This window comes from Schistocerca serialis, chromosome 5 (genome assembly GCF_023864345.2).
Source record: "Schistocerca serialis cubense isolate TAMUIC-IGC-003099 chromosome 5, iqSchSeri2.2, whole genome shotgun sequence".
Taxonomy (NCBI): Eukaryota; Metazoa; Arthropoda; class Insecta; order Orthoptera; family Acrididae; genus Schistocerca; species Schistocerca serialis.
This window is the reverse complement of record NC_064642.1, coordinates 571987863-572005608: the sequence shown is the minus strand read 5'-3', so window position 1 is coordinate 572005608 and position 17746 is coordinate 571987863. Positions and strand designations below refer to the sequence as shown.

General features: G+C 38.8%; 1 protein-coding gene across 1 annotated transcript in view; it reads right to left on the bottom strand.

Annotated features, from left to right (window-relative positions):
- LOC126482097 (dynein axonemal heavy chain 7-like) overlaps window positions 1–17141 on the bottom strand; it is a 482833-nt gene extending 465692 nt beyond the window's left edge. Inside the window, exons 1-2 of the mRNA XM_050106073.1 lie at window positions 16920–17141; window positions 16357–16551 (exon numbers count right to left, since the gene is read on the bottom strand). Coding sequence (XP_049962030.1) covers window positions 16357–16551; window positions 16920–17141 — 417 coding nt within the window. The remainder of the gene's footprint in view (window positions 1–16356; window positions 16552–16919) is intronic.
- Window positions 17142–17746: the final 605 nt, after the last annotated feature.

Here is a 17746-nt window from a genome sequence, read left to right as displayed (position 1 = left end):
GGTTGATAATGTTCATAAGGCAGCCATATTGAACTTTAAGCCTGTTGCTGAAAGAATCTTTGTACTATGAATGAAAGCCCACTTCAAGTCAATGCTCAAGTACGAAGAGAAATTCCATACAGGAAAGCAGCTGGTAAAGAAAGTCAGCATGAATCTTCTAATGATAGTGGTACCACACTAATTGACTTTGCCAATAACATGATTATTAAAAGCACATGGATGCAAAGGAAGGATCTAAGGAAAGTTACATGATGCTCCCCACATGGGATCACAAAAAAATTAGATTGATCCCTTACTCATAGATAGATGACACACGTTAGATAAATTAGAAGTGGATCATTGTCATGGTGCAGATGGAGACAGTGATCACTACTTAGTAAGAATCAAATACAAACAGAGGATAGCCAATTACAGGCAGAACAAGAAACCTGGTGTGCCAAAGTTTGATGATGCCAAGTTAAAAAATGATGAAAATACAGCACAACAGTGTAAAACTATTTTGACAAATGGATTTAATGAATCTGAAGATCAGGCAGGAGAGGGGATTGAAGAACGATGGGAAGTGGTCAAAGGTATAATACATGAGACAGCTGAAACCATACTGGGTAGAAAGAAGCAACTGAGAACCCAGGGCTTGTTTCATGAAGATCGTAGGAAGACGATATAAGAAAGGAATGAGGCACAGAAAAAGAATGCTGCAGAGGAGAACAAGAATAACTGTAGAGGAACAGCAGGAGAAGAGAAAGGAACAGATAAGGAATGTAGGAGAAAAAAGAGAGAATTTGAAAAATGGTGGATTGATGAATTGAAATAGTGAAAGACTGCTGAGAAAAAAAGAAAATTCTATATGACAGTGATTCCAACCCAGAGCAGTTTTCTGTAAAGATAAGGAGGGAAATCTGATTGGAGGAAAAGATCACATTTTAGACAGATGGGTGGAGTATTTTAGTGAATACGGAATTGGAAAATGAAGGTGCGGGTCATGGTGGTATGTAAAAGGGTTGGAGCAGGAAGTAAACAGAAAAGAAGAGTACCAGGAATCCATCAAAGAACCTATGTTGGAAGAAGTTAAAGCTAGTATCAAGACTTTTAAAAACAATAAATCTCCAGGAGAAGACAATATTACAGCGTAAATGGAAAAATTGGGTACAGAAAAAGTAATAACGGTTTTGCATCAGATTATAGTGGAAATATGGTGGAAAGAAAATATCCCAGAACAAAGGCATACAACAATACTCTGCCCTATAAATAAAAAAGACAGTAAAGCTGACTGTGCAAATTATTGAGGAATTGCAGTACTCTGTATAGTATATAAGGTATTAGCCAAAATCAAGACTGGGCAACTCGGAACATATGTAGAAGAGTATTAGGAGACTACCAGTGTGGTTTCAGAAGTAACATCCATTACAGATAAGATTTTTATTATTAGATAGATCTTTGAAAAATGTTTGAGTATAACATTGATGTTTACTAGCTGTTTATTGATTTCAAACAAGCTTATGATAATACCAAAAGGGATCAACTCTGGAAGGCAATTCAAAAGGCAGGAGTACCCAACAAACTGACATGACTGGTTCAAATGGCTTTGAGAAGAACAGTATGCAATGTAAAGATAGAGGGCACTTTATCAAAGGTATTTGAAGTTAACCAAGGACTGTGCCAGAGTGATGTGCTCTCCAATATTCTGTTTAATGTCATTTTGGAGAGGGTAATGTGAAAGACAGAAAGCGGAAATCCTGGGGGAACATTGTTGAACAGAGTGTGTAGTGTTTCAGGATATTTGTAAACATCCCAGCACACCATTGAAAAGCCGTCATCAAGAGATGCTCATGAGTAAACTGAATAAGGATAAATCTAGCGAGAAAGAGAAACAGTGTGTTTTCCTTTCTTGTATGCAGTGAATGTGGAGCAGTGGTGGAGCCGACGAGAAGGAAACCAGTAAAAATGGTATTGCAACCACTGGTCATCCAGGAGCCATTTGTGCCATGGTGCACCAAGTGTCTGAAACCAGGAGCCATGGACTAAATGATGCACCAACAAGGGCATAATGAACAATTGAAGAGTGGTAGTTGTTTTTCTGGTTTTTCTCTTAGGTCCTACAATATACATCAATGGATGTTTGAATGTACAAGAGAGAGGTATTACCGTAGCAATTGTTAGTTGTGTTGTGAAAAGTAAAGTGAAAATGTTGGCAAAATATCCCCTGATTGTGAGAAGTGTGGCTATTTATTTAGTAGGGCAATAGAGAGAATTTGTGGAAGCATTCCAAGAACTTTCACAGCAGCTGGATAAACAGGGAGGGGACATGGAAGGATCCAGGACACCAAAAAACTACTCTGAGAAGAGAGGATAAAGGTAATACTACTTTCATCTGGTGGTGTATTGGTGTCGGCAAAATATTGCCCTGTTATATTGGCCAGGGACACAACTTCCCACTATTGTTGGTATAAGACACACCACAAATCTTACAAAATAAACAGCAGGAAAAGAAGGAAAAATACACCCCAAGTGATGCAGGATCTTGCATATGCAGATTAAATTGATTTGTTATCCAGGAAGAAACAGGACCTGGAAGAAAAACTTGAAAAATTAGAAAGATGTGGAGCAGAGATTGAGCTGACAATTAATCAGACAAGGACCAAGTACATGTTAACAACTAGGCAAAGGTATCATGAAGGAAAAAGAAGCAAAGCATGACTTTAAATGACAAAGAATATGAACATTGTAAGAGCTTTAAATATCTTGTGTCACTGATACCTGAGAATAATGATATGAGAGAAGAAATACACGCAAGGATTGCAGCTGGAAATAGGAGTTACTTTGCACTGATTAAACTACTTAAAGAAAGAAGCCTTAGTAGGAATCTGTAGTTGACTGTGTATCATGCAGTACTGAGACCTCTGGTGATGTGTGGTTTGGAGACTTGGACAATGTGATAAACCTTTTGCATTTCCTTTATGTTTTCATCTTCCTTAAAGGCAAAGAGACAAGATGAAGCGGTAGCCCATCATAGAGCCTATGCCTACCGTCATGTATTTTTTGACTTTCAGTTGTTAATAAACAGAGGATTTTTTCTGGTACCGGTAGGAGGAAGGAGGGATTCGCGCTCAGCTAGTGAAAGAGTGAGAAGCACGTCAATTTTTTAGCGAGTAATTGTAGACCGCCATTTTGGGGTCGCTATGAATAAGTGAGGAGTGTGGATTTCATATGTGCACCGTTTAGAAAAATACAGTATTGTTTTATTAACAGAAAGGTCGTGTGAGTTGTTATTTCAAATAGTACAATAATTACAATAACTGAAGCCCACCTGTGTACTTTGGAAAATTACGAAGATCTGATAAGCTTAATAGGAACACGGTCAAGACTTCAAAGATGAACGCGGCGACCAAACGTAGTATTATAAAGAATGGTAAGCACAAATCTACAGCGGAGAAAGAAACTACTCCGCCCTGCAAAATAATATGAACTAATACGGACTTATTTCCAGGCATAGCTCAGCTTATTGTGCTTGTCATTCACGCCGAAAAATTAATCTCATTAATTCAATACATTTTAAAAAGCCACGCATTTTATTATCATCTATTCCATTATTTTATTATACTATAACAATGACACAAAATGATGAGGAGTTGTTGCAGAGATGTGAAAGGAAGATACCTAGGAAAATCTATGAGCCAGAAATAATAAGGAGATTAAAGAGTTGTATAGCAAACCAGAAATCATGACAGAAATAAACAGTAATAGACTACATTGGCTGGGACATGCAGAAAAAATGGCAAAGCAGCACAGTCAAGAAAGTTTTCAAGAGAAAAGCAGGTGAAGAATTTATAAGGGGCAGACCAATGACCAGATGGCTAGACATTTTGGAGGAGGTCTTCAGAAGAATTTGGAGAGACAAGGCAGCCACCAAAGAAGAGTGGTTGGACATTGTCCTGGAGACCACAGCCCTACACAGGCTGTAGTGCCAAGGAGTAAGTAACTCACCACACCCAATCTCAAAGGTAACTAATGCACATGACCATTATCATGTATTTAAAGCAAACCTGATTTGCATCCTCATAGTGGCGCTACTAGCACCACTTTTATGCAACTGGCAGTACATATGAAAGACATCATACTTCATATGTATAAACACACATAACAACTTTTGTTTAAGTTGTAAAACTTCTTCTTGGCATTGAAATTTTTTCTTTTAATGTATGTAGAAAAACAACACAAAAAGTGTCAAAGGAGAATCTTCCAATACCTATAATAAGGATTAAAAAGTAAATTCCACATAGAATGGCTAAGTGCTTGTCAAAGTCTCAAATTTTGATTTGCTTGTTCACTCATGGAAGGGGTACATGAGGGAAAATGACCCATGAACCACATTTACAAGAACTATTGACATTTAGATAGTGTAGTGTGATCATATAGGTACCATATTTGAAGTTTTCCACAGCGAAGATTCATGGGGAGAAATGTAGGCCGTGAATACCAAAAAATGATGACTGCATGGTGTTATAATAAGATAGATTAGTAATATTTGTTAGTGTGGTTTTCTCTGTTTCATGTATGGTGTGGCAAGTAACACATAGTTGACATCAGTCTTCACCTATTGCTGCAATGTTGCTAGTACCTGATATCACAGTTAACATTTGTCCACTAGCCAAAGGCTAATGAAAGGAGAAGATACAAAAAAATTGTACTTTACCTGCTTAGTAAGCAAGGTTTTTAAAAACAAAGAGTAAGTGTGAGAATAAAATATGATGTCTTTTATTGTACATTGTAAAAACAGAAAGATCAGTTCATGTTGAGATCTGGTTATGTAAAGATCAATGTATTGTATTATTCTAGTTACTGTATATGAAAGTTATGTCTACAAATGATTTATAAAGGGCTTGAAGATGAACATTATGTGTGAAGAATAAAATTGTAGAAATATGTTGACATTAACATGGTAGCTGCTGTTGATGCTTTGTCATAATAGTCAAAAAGAAAGAAACATTTTCCAATTGTGGCTTTTAGGTGATTTGAGTGTAAGTGAAGAATCAAGAATCAGTTTCCAGATCAATCTCAGGAAGATTACCTAAATTAAAACTAATCTCTGCTCATTTGAAACTGTGCTTGAAGTAAGAGGAAATAATATAAGTTATTGCCAAACAGAAGATACAAAATGTACCTTGTAGAAAGTACAGGATGAGTCTAACCCATCAAGTAAAGTGATGCTTAAGAGTTGCTTTGCTCTTCAGTTCAAGAGTTGGACAGTTTAATGTACAAACAGACCTTTCATTCAGTGTAGGTAAAGTCAAGTGCTTGGCATAATTGATTATATTTGAAACTTGCAGCTATTTGCCAGAGCTGAAAAAAAGAGAGCACTATAAAAAGCTTAAGCACTGACTGTATATTTTGAATATAATTTGTTCAGTCCTTTATTGAGGTGTATGTAAAATATTAGGGCACTGATTTTGGATACAAATTCTGAACAAATTAGTTCATTATATACCCCAGAGCTATGCAGAGGCAAAGTTTATCTGTGGGCAGTATAGCAACCAGGACAGACAACACTGCTAAAAGGTGTAGAAAATCTAATATTAATACATGAAAACTTTGACACAAGATAAAAAGTACTCCTCCAATCTCCCTCCCACAAGAAAAAGTGCCAAGAACCTATGTGAACCTAGTATTTTCAGGCTATGAGTTGCAAATGGCCTTAAACAATTTCATGGGCATCTGATCTGGGTGTTAATAACAAATATATAAACTCATATCTCTGCATGCACTGTATTACACACCACCAAGTATTCTGGAAAGGCAAAATCCTGTCTAAATTAAATAAAAAGAAAATAGCAAAATTAATATATCATTATATATAAAAACAAAGATGAGGTGACTTACCGAACAAAAGCGCTGGCAGGTCGATAGACACACAAACAAACACAAACATACACACAAAATTCAAGCTTTCGCAACAAACTGTTGCCTCATCAGGAAAGAGGAAAGGAGAGGGGAAGACGAAAGGAAGTGGGTTTTAAGGGAGAGGGTAAGGAGTCATTCCAATCCCGGGAGCGGAAAGACTTACCTTAGGGGGAAAAAAGGACAGGTATACACTCGCACACACGCACATATCCATCCACACATACAGACAAGCTCTTTAAATATGTCTGCTTGTGTCTGTATGTGTGGATGGATATGTGCGTGTGTGCGAGTGTATACCTGTCCTTTTTTCCCCCTAAGGTAAGTCTTTCCGCTCCCGGGATTGGAATGACTCCTTACCCTCTCCCTTAAAACCCACTTCCTTTCGTCTTCCCCTCTCCTTTCCTCTTTCCTGATGAGGCAACAGTTTGTTGTGAAAGCTTGAATTTTGTGTGTATGTTTGTGTTTGTTTGTGTGTCTATCGACCTGCCAGCGCTTTTGTTCGGTAAGTCACCTCATCTTTGTTTTTATATATAATTTTTCCCACGTGGAATGTTTCCTTCCATTATATTAATATATCATTAATGAGACAAGATCATGAAGAAGTAGAATATTTAAAAATAATTATGTTTTCCATACCTCATCACTTTAACAAGAAGTAATCTCAGATTGTAGAGCACAGCTGGCTACAACTAATAGCACTGAATCAATACTGAATTTTATTTGTTTTTCTAAGACCGGGGCTGTTAGAGACAACTGACAGCACTGCAGGAACCCACCGGTTACTGTCAGGCCATTACGGCAAGCATAGTATATGTCAGCATTCAAATGGGGCCTCCACAATTGCCTGAGGTGGCTGCCAGGGGGAGCCCAAACACTGACTACCATCACCAGGTCCACCATGCATATACAGCTCTACATCAGTGACATTCGACGTGGATAGCACCTTCATAAGGGCATACATGGACCTCCAGCACTCATTTGTTAAATGTGTTTGAGATATGTAAACTATTTTATTGTATTTTTATTGATGTCACTCCATGTCCCAATAAATTTCATCTCTTTTATGGCCATAAGAAACATTCTGATCCTAGTTAGAACACAAGTGGTGATGTCGAGGGTCAAATTTTTATATGTTTGGAATTTTGTGATTTTTCTGCAGTTTAACTCACCCATAGAGGCTTTACTCCAATTACTTCTGCAACTACAGCAGGTGCATATGGGCATGTTGAAATCGCTGTTGGCTACGCTGATCCAGGCTCAGCCATCAGTTGCTGTTCCACCCCGCCCCACCCCCAGACAGCAGCTTTGCCAACATTTTGTGGCATTCTAAGTGTGTTCATAAAGCTCTTTTCCTATGACAGATACCCCCTTCTGTATCACTAAATGTGCATGTCAGCTCCTCTGCTAGAATCAGCATCACTTTCTTTCAATGATATGTGACATTTGATGTCCACCAAAAGCATACACATATGGCCACTGTGCGTCCTGAATTCAACCAAAGTCATAAAGAGTCACAGCAATTGTATCAAGCCTGTGTGGGCAAGGTTCACAACCTCAGTCAAAAGTTTCCATTTGTCATGTCTAAGTCTCAGAAGTCTTTTGTGGACAACATGATCAGAGATGCAATCATTTGTTTGCCTGCAAACAAGGAGGTGCACACATGCCTTTCAGTTTGAGGACTGTACATTAGAAGAGGTTTTTAACAATGCACAGTGTTTTCAGGTCTCCCCTGCCATGAGCTGCTAATTAGAGGCTTGGAGTGCTGTTTCTGTTTTTTTGACCATGTGCAGCTCTCACTCTTGGAGCTGAACATGCTGTGGAAAAGGAGGTGGCCACAGTAAATACAAGCCAACTGGGCTGACCTGAACAAAAGGGTCATTGGCAGCAGGAACAGACACTACTCCTTTGTGCCATGATTTTCTAGTGCAGTCTGAGTGGGCAACCTACCCCAAGTGGTGGGCCTCTTACCATAAATGTTGAATGGAAATATCACATAGGAGTGGTATCTCGATTTGTACACGACCAGCGGTAATTGCAGAAATCAATGGGTATCGATGTTCATACTGTTTCTTCACAATGTTTGCTGTTATCTTCAGATTAGGCTTCATATTACATTTGATGAGTTGCTTGTGGCTAACATATGTTTCAGCCTCTACCAGTAACATTGGCTAATGTTTGTCACTAGTGTACTTGGCATCTTTCACTGATTTTTAGAACAGGTTGCAATGTATGCCCCACACTGCATGAACTATCCTGATGATATTGTCATAACAGGTGTTACCATGGGAGGATCACCTATTTAATCTCCATTTTTTGTTTACTGATCTACAGGCCATGAGCCTCTCTGCAGGCCACAAGCCTCAAATAGAATCTCACAAAGTCTCACTTTTTTTAGTTTTTTTTTTTTTTGCTGAAATAACAATACTAATGGTATGAATATACACAATAAATCATTTGTTTCTATTAAAAAATACGTCAATGGAGTAGAAGGAGTTGGCCACTTGTAAGTCATTCAGGCTCCTTTTAAACTGATTTTTATTTGTAACTAATTTTTTTATGTTTGCTGGCAAATTATTGAAGATGAGTGTTCCTGAGTAGTGGACTCCTTTTTGAACTAAAGTAAGTGCTTTTAAGTCCTTGTGCAGATAATTTTTGTTACTGGTATTGTATGTATGAACGGAGCTGTTTGTTGGAAAAAAGAGATATATTGTTTAGGACAAATTTCATTAAGGAGTAAATATACTGAGAGGCAGTAGTTAGTGTACCCAGTTCTTTGAAGAGGTTTCTACAGGACGTCTGTGAATTTACTCCACAAATAATACATATTACACGCTTTTAAACTCTGTAAACTTTTGTTTGACTTGAAGAGTTACCCCAAAATATTATACCATATGACATTATGGAATGAAAGTAGGCAAAGTATGCAAGCTTTTTCATTTTTATGTTGCCTATGTCAGCTAACACTCGAATTGCAAATACAGATTTGTTAAGGCATTTCTGCAGTTCTGTGGTGTGCTCCTTCCAACTGAATTTATTATCAAGTTGTAATCCCAGGAATTTAAGACTGTCAACCTCTTCTATCTGCTCTTCTTCATACTTTATGCATATGCTGGGTGGAAACCTCTTACAGATTCTGAATTGCATATAGTGAGTCTTTTTGAAGTTTAATGTCATTGAGTTGGCTTTAAACCATTTATTAATATCCATGAAAATATCATTAGCAGATCTGCCTAGAACTACACTCGATGTATTATTTATTGCAATACTTGTGTCATCTGCAAACAAAATGAACTCTGCTTCTGGCAGTGTAACTGATGAGATATCATTAATGTACACAAGAAAAAGCAATGGCCCTAAGATGGATCCTTGTGGAACACCACATGTAAATTCTTCCCATTCTGATGATGACTGATGACTTAATTCACTAGTCCCTTGCACTGACACCCTTTGTTTCCTGTTAGCGAGGTATGACTTGAACCATTTTGCAGCACTACCCATGACACCATAGAATTCTAATTTATTTAAAAGGATGTGGTTCACACAATCAAATGCCTTTGACAAATCACAGGAAATACCTGCTGCTTGTAATTTGTTATTTAATGTATAAAGTACATTTTCACTGTAGGTGTAAATAGCCTTCTCGATATCAGAACCCTTCAGAAATCCAAACTGTGTTCTTGATAATATGTTATTTGTGGTCAGATGGTTGAGAAACTGCCTGTACATTACTGTTTCTAAAATTTTTCAGAATGCTGGCAAAAGTGAAATCGGTCTGTAGTTTGATGGTATCTCTTTATCCCCTTTCTTGAATAGATGCTTAACATCTGCATATTTTAGCCAGTCAGGAAATATCCCAGTTGTAATTGAATGGTTACACAAGTAACTTAGAATTGTACTAAACTCACAAGAACATGCCTTAATTAACTTTGTTGATATTTCATCATAACCACTAGAATGCTTTGTTTTTAAAGATTTTATTATGGAAGTTACTTCTTTTGGTGAAGTGAGTGACATATTCATGTACCTGAAGCTATTTGTAAAGGCTAGTTTCAGACATTCAAAGGCATTATTTACTGATCCTGAAAATCCCATTCTATCAGTAACGGATATAAAGTACTTGTTAAATAGATTTGCCACACTATGCCCATCGATTACTAATGTGTCATCTACCCTTAATGCTTTTTGCTCCTGTTCCTTTCTGGTTGTACCAGTCTCCTCTTTCACTATATCCCATATTGTTTTTATTTTGTTCCCTGGCATTGCTATCTTCTTCTCGTAGTGCATTTGTTTAGATGCCTGATTACTTTTTTTAATATTTTACAGTATTCCTTGTTTTTAGCTAAATCATCAGCATTGGACCTAATCTTGGTTGACAGATACATTTTCCTTTTTGTCTTACAGGAAATCTTTATTCCTTGTGTAATCCATGGTTTTATTATAGACTTCTGTTTAATTTGAGTAACTTTTAGAGGAAAACAGCTTTCAAACATGGTACTGACATTGTTCATGAATGTGTTATATTTTTCATTCATGCCATGAGCACCATAAACATCTTTCTAGTTCAGATCTTTGAGTAGTTTTCTAAAACACTCAAGTTTTGGTTGATTGACTACTCTCCTGTACTCAGATTTAGCTGTCTTGATAATCTGCTTAGAATTTACATCCAAAACAAGGAGCTGCTTGTCATGATCTGATAGTCCATTTATTACAGGTTTTATGATATGATTTTGTTCCCTTGATTTGTCTATAAAAATGTTATCAATGGCTGTCCATGAGGATTTAGTGATCCTAGTTGGAAAGTTTACAGTGAGAGTTAGATTGAAAGACAACATTACTAACTGTAGTAAATGTTTACTGGAAGACTGCATTAGAAAATCTGTATTAAAGTCACCAGCAATCAAAATTTCTTTGTTTCTTCCTGTTAAATAACCCAAAAGAGCTTCTAGATGATTTATGAAGAGATTATAATTTCCTGCAGGTGCTTGGTAAATAGTTACTATTATATAGGATCTGTTACGGAACTCTACTTCTGTTGCACATGCTTCTAGATGCTGCTATAAACAGAATTTATTAATGTCAATGATCTTGACTTTATGGCAGTTTTTAATAAATGTAGCAACTCCTCCTCCATCCATATCTACTCTGCAGAAGTAGGAAGCTAGCTTAAATCCTGAAATGTCTATCATATCTATACCAGTGGTCACTTGATGTTCAGAGAGGCAGATTATATCAATTTGGTTAGATGAATTCATTTCATCAATACAAATGAGTAGTTCATCAACTTTATTTCTGAGTCCCGGAATGTTCTGGTGTAATAAAGATAACTGATACTGCATAGTAATGGGATTATAACTGCTTTGGCAAAGATGAACTGACAGTTTCTGATTACTTTCTGTTAAACATTGTTTAAATGGAGGCTGTACGCTAAAATCTGTCTCCTGTTCATCTGTTTTCTCAAACTGAGTGTGTCTGCCAATCTCTCTTAAAACTCATTTTCTTTCCCCCTTCCCTATCCTAAAAAAGGCATCCCTCTGACACCTGTGACCACTGGTATTTTACCACTTGTGACAGTGTCCCCCCTTAAGTTTTCTGCAATCAACCCATCCCTTTCCTATTGAGGTGAAGGCCATACCTAGTGCAGTCCCACCTGTCGATAGCATCCGCAGGAATCAAATCTATATGGGACCCTATATCCGTCCTAAGCAGCCACTCCAACTCCAAGTTCACCCTCCCAATGGAAGAGTTCAAATGAGGCCAATCATGGTGTCTCAACACAGACACAAATCCCACACCCGTATGCTTTGTTGCTGACGCTGCCTCCACCAGGTCACTCTCTATGGAATATTCAGGGTCTCTGTCAATGCTATTTCCCGGACCACCCACTATTACCATGGCATCCTCCTTTGGGAAATCCTTGCATAAAGAACCTACATCTTCTGTTATCTGACCCAGATCTGCACTAGGCTTGAAAAAGTTTGTGACCTGGTACTCTGGACCTAGATTTTCCTGCAGTAGTTGGCCAACACCTCTACCATGGGAACTACCAAACAACAGAACTTTCTTTCTCTTTACAAGTTTCCCTGCCTTTTTCAAGTCCTTGAAAGCTTGTTGTGCCCTTTCTACAGCTTCAGCTACATGAGGCTCATCCGATTCTGACTGAGGCAACAGGTCAAATCTATTTTCAAGATTTATGACAAAGCTGTCTGATGCTCTCCTTTGCCTGTTCCCCCTATTACGTGTTGCACTCTACTGCAGATCCTACAATACCACTGGTGAGCCTCATTTATGTCTTCATTTCCCACACCACTACATTCACCCCAATGAAAGAAACTACAGCACCCATCACACCACACCCCAGAACTAATGATCATATGGCATGTCACACACTTCTCACTTATGGTAAAAACAGAAATCGTATAAACTGATTTAAGCACTGACTAAAACATAAACAAAGGGCCCTAAAAACTATTCAGGCAGAGATATAAAAAATTGAAAGAGTACTGAATAAAATAACTGGTGATTACATATAAGTTTAAGTCACTGTTTACTTACGATATGTGTGCACAAAATTAAGCCTAAAATCCGTGCTATAGGTGCGAGAAGGGAAATAAACTTCTTACCCTGTTTAATCTTCTTTAACACTTCACTAACACTTCCACTAATGTAACAACACTTATATTATATTTATACCAACTGGAAATGTTTACCTATAAGTTTAATTCATTGCTTACTTATGATTCGCTTGCATGAAATTATGGAACATCAGGCCTTTGCAAAGTGGAACACTATCACAAGTTTATTTCCAGGTTGGCAGCTATTCCCCGCCCCTTGCATCAGAAATTAAGCCTTTGGTTTGGTCTGTAGCCTGTGAGCATGCTTTTATTCAGCTTAAGGACAGTCTTCACTCTGTGCCAAGTCTTGCAACATTTAATCCTGCAAATATCTGGTCCTGGACACAGGTTTGTTCCAGTATGGGGTGAGGGTGGTTATCAGACAACACCACTCATTATCTTTAGCATTGGGCTCTCTCGGTGACTGAATACAATTATGAGATCCACCTTCATGCCACATCACAACATGCAATTGTAGATGCTCTGTCCTGACTTACCATGGACCCTGATCCCTTGTTTGACCAGGATGAACTGCTTTGTTTTCAACTGGATACAAAGACAAGAAACATGGTGGCTGGTCTCCCTGTCACCAATTCCCTAATTACCTCAATTGTGACAGTGGATGTGGTGCTCTGGCAGGTCATACGTACGATACATCTTGGGTGGCCCGGCGGACAGTCGGGCCAGGCATCAGTCCCACTTCAGAATTTTATTCATTGCACCATTGTCCCCCCATCTCGGATGGCCTTATTCCCCTGTTGATGGAAGGGTTTACTCCCTGAGTCATGGTTCCAGCAGTTCTGTGGCACGAGGTCCTTCACTTATTACATTACCATTCTAGGGGATCTCATGCACAAAACAGTTGGCATGCCACCGTGTGTTGTGGCTGGGCATTGATTGGGAGGTGGAAGTCATTGACATGGTTTGCTGCAAGAGCTCAGGTCATCAGTTGGCGCTATGCACTCTTTTTTCACAATGGCAGGTCCCTAGACAACCTTGGGAAAGACTCCAATTGATTTTGCTGGTCCTTTTTGAGTGTTTCTGGTTACTGGCAGTTGATGCTTTTTCGAATTTTTCTAGTGTCATTGACTGTCCATCTGTGACAGCAGACAGGTCTGTCAAGCCACATCAAAGATATTCTCCATAGAAGCTTGCCTTGCACCCTGGATTTGGACTCTGTTCCTCAGTTCACGGTACAATCTCTCAAAGACTTTTATACACACAGTGCCTCCCTTCCATCCACAGTCAAACAGCAACGTAGAATACCTTTTCTGAACCTTGTCTGATGCAAATGTGCAAAGACATAGAAGGTTTCCTGGGTGAGGAGTCACTCACAATTTTTTAGGCTCTTACCAACTAATGCCAGTTTAGATCAAGAGTCATACCAAGCTCCTGCACAGACCTCAGCTGTGGATATTGCTCAGACTCTTGTTGCCAGCTGACATCCCCAGAGGCACTGGTTTTGATGACAATCACGCTCAGCACACAAGTCTGAGCCAGAACAGTTGGACAGTGCTCTCACGGTTTTTTTCAGCCTGTCACCAACAGTCAGCACAGTCCCTTTGGATCTCATTGGTGATTGGCTTGCAGCATGCCACAAGAGAGAGAGAGAATGGCTTGTGGCATGTCACAAGAAACAGTTGCATGCCAGGATGGGTGCAGGGCCCGTTCTTCACACTATGGGCCTGTGCCTCATCCTTTGGCAGACCTGTGCTCTCTGAAGGGAGAGCAGGCCTGCTCACCACACTGGGTTAGCTTACTGTGGCCAGTGCCAACACATACCACTGTGTTGAGCAGGTGCCATGGACAGCAGTGACAGAAGCCAGGTCTCCATCACCAGAGCCTCTCCTCTCCAGTCTGCCATTGATGTTGCCCTCACCAGTGCCCCCTGTTGTGGACTTTGACATCCAGATGGATTCCACCCTCCTGACACCATCATGTCCACCAGTCAGCCAGGCTCCACAGCTAGCGGAGATACCCTCATTCCACTTACTTTTGCCGGCCGCGGTGGCTGAGCAGTTCTAGGTGCTTCGGTTCGGAACTGTGTGACTGCTACGGTCGCAGGTTCAAATTCTGCCTCGGGAATGGCTGTGTGTGATGTCCTTAGGTTAGTTAGGTTTAAGTAGTTCTAAGTTCTAGGGAACTGATGACCTCAGATATTAAGTCCCATAGTGCTCAGAGCTATTCAACCTTTACTTTTGACTGTACATGCTGGCCTGTGTGGATTGGAAACATCTTGCCCTTTTGGCTGAAGCCTCTAGCACTGCCATGGATGCCAAGGACATTTCTTCAGTCACAGCACCATAGATGGTGATGCCTGGTTTTTCCCCCTGCAGGGAAGGAGGAATGTAGTAATTCACTGAATACCACACATAACACCCATACCAGAAGTAAGTCTGGTCCTACAGCAAGCATAACATGTGCTGACATTTAAGCGGTGCACCCAAAACTACCCAAGATGGTTGCAGGGGCACCTCAGTACCTACCTCCCTCACAAGGTCTGCCATTCACTTGTGGCACTACACTAGTGGCACATGACATGCATAGCTTCTTTACAAATTCATGTGCAGGCAACCAGAGCCCCAGTTGATTAAAGTGTTCAAGATGTGTAAACCACTCTCACTGTATTCTTGTTGATGTCATTCCATGAACCAATAAATTGTATATCCTTTATGGCCATATGTTTCCTTGTGGTCCTAGTTATAACAAGGATATTCATCTATCATAATCATACTGAATATTTTATTTTAATTTTTTTAAAGGAAGGCACAGATTAAATTTATGCATTATTTCCATCAGAATATGTAACTGAGCATGGACCTATATAGCAACTTCATAGCATCTTCTGTGTATGGTACATGTTTCCTTAGCAATGATAAAATAATGATAAAGATTTTTCACGTTATTACCTCTCTTGTATACACTGCAGTTAAACAGAGCATTTTTCTCCATTTTTATCAACTACTAATGAGTTTATTTGCATCATGGAAATCACTGAGATCAAATGCAGCCAGTTATTTCTTATCAGCCAGTGGAATTTGTTTTATCTCAATAAATACATGTCAGTTTCATATTTAGCTATTCTGCTAATACTAAAGGTGTTGTGAAAATAAACTCATTAGATAAGAGTGGAAACAGAGTATTAGAAATTTTCAAACAGAAGTAGCTGAGATCAATGTCTCTCTGCACTTCTGCTGGACTTATACTTATTTTCTGAACTTCCACACAGAGTATATTAAATCATAATGTAAGTCTGCACTTTCAAAGGTATCTTACAGTATTTGTTACTCACATAATGTTCATTATCGTTCTCATAAACTGACATACAGCTGAGAGAGTGGTGTGCTGACCACCTGCCCCTCCCTATCTACATGCAGTGATGCCTGTGGGATGAGGATGACACAACGGCTGGTCGGTCCCGTTGGGCCTTCCATGGCCTGTTTGGATGGAGTTAAGTTATAATGTTCATTATAGTGCTGACAGAAGAACATAAAGGAAAATCAAAGAACTCAAGATAAGTACCGTCTTATCAAGCATTCACTGACTGACTTACTTTTCATAAATTTTCCTGTTTCAAAATTGCTAATACTCTGTTTTCATATAACTACTGTCACTCTTATCTAATGAGTTTATTTTCAGAACACTTAATCACCACACATTAAACTGTTTATGGAGCCAAGCTGAGTATGGAAATGCTATTAATCCACAGTACTTACCAAGCAGCTAAAGCATAAATACTAAAGTAAAGAAAACTTTTTATGTATTATAAATTTACAGATTAAAGCTGTTGAAGTAAAACACAGAGAGAGGAGCCAACTTTCATTATATGTACTCACAGATGACTTACCTCAAACCATATGCAGTCACAACAAGTTACTAGGTTAGTATATGAGTGTAGACGCCTACGATATTCACTGAATGTGTGATTAAAAGACAACATAACATGCAGTTTCAGTTTGCATCGGCTGATAAAAAACTGGAAAGCTTCAACCAAACTGATCTCAACACTGCTTATACCTCCTTGTGCTGCACTGCGTACCATCTGAAATTTGAATACCAGTATGCTGTTTTTTGGCAAGTACCAGAGAATTTATCCATTTAGAACATGTTCCACAGAGATCGAAATTGCAAGTTGTATATTTTTTGAATTTTGAGGTAATGACAATTGATGAAGCATAATACTGACATAAAATTAGCTATTTTATCAGAAATAAAATTATTATTGTATTTACTGGACAGATGTGTTCATTAGTGAAGTATTTAGGTTTAGAATTACAATCATACTTACTGTTTTCCGTACTTGTTCAAAAAGATAAAATCAATATAAAACTATATTTCTTTTTGCTTTTATGAAATGCTAATGAACTGCAATTTTTTGGTCAAGGATATTGATTATACAACCAAACACACATATGTTTGTAATAAAACTATTATATCTCTGTTCTTGTTCACTTGGAGCATGTGTTGCAATTTAGCATAAAACAGTTGGAAGTTAATAGTTCTTGCCAAGAAGTGTGTTAATTTGTGAAAATTGCAAAATAGGGAATGAAATAATTTTGAAGAGAAAATACGTTCCTGGTCTATAGTATTACTTATTTGATGTATGGATAAACCTCTTTGCAGCTCTAGCATGAAGGAAGTACTATCCTACAATGATTGTATCAACCCAAAGAAGAACCTATAACAATTAAAGACATCAAGTAAGTGCAAACTACTTATCACTGACACCCCCCCCCCCTCGCCCCCCTCCCCCCCTCTCTCTCTCTCTCTGTACTTCATGTCACTGACACCCCCCCCCCCCCCTCCCTCTCTCTCTCTCTCTCTCTCTCTCTCTCTCTCTCTCTCTCTCTCTCTCTCTCTCTCAACTGCATAAATATTTGGAATAACTGACAACAATGTTATGAAACTTCCTGGCAGATTAAAACTGTGTGCCCGACCAAGACTCGAACTCGGGACCTTTGCCTTTCGCGGGCAAGTGCTCTACCAACTGAGCTACCGAAGCACGACTCACACCCGGTACTCACTGCTTTACTTCTGCCAGTACCGCTGCAGAGTGAAAATCTCATTCTGACAACACTGTAATTAAAATTTGGCACTTTTTATGGTTTTAAACAGAATAGAGGTTTTAGAATGTGCAAAACAGAATTACAAACATTGCTACACAAAGTCAATAAAACTTTGCCAAGTCCAAGCAGCCTTGCATGACTCAAGTATCATGAAGACACCTGAATACATTT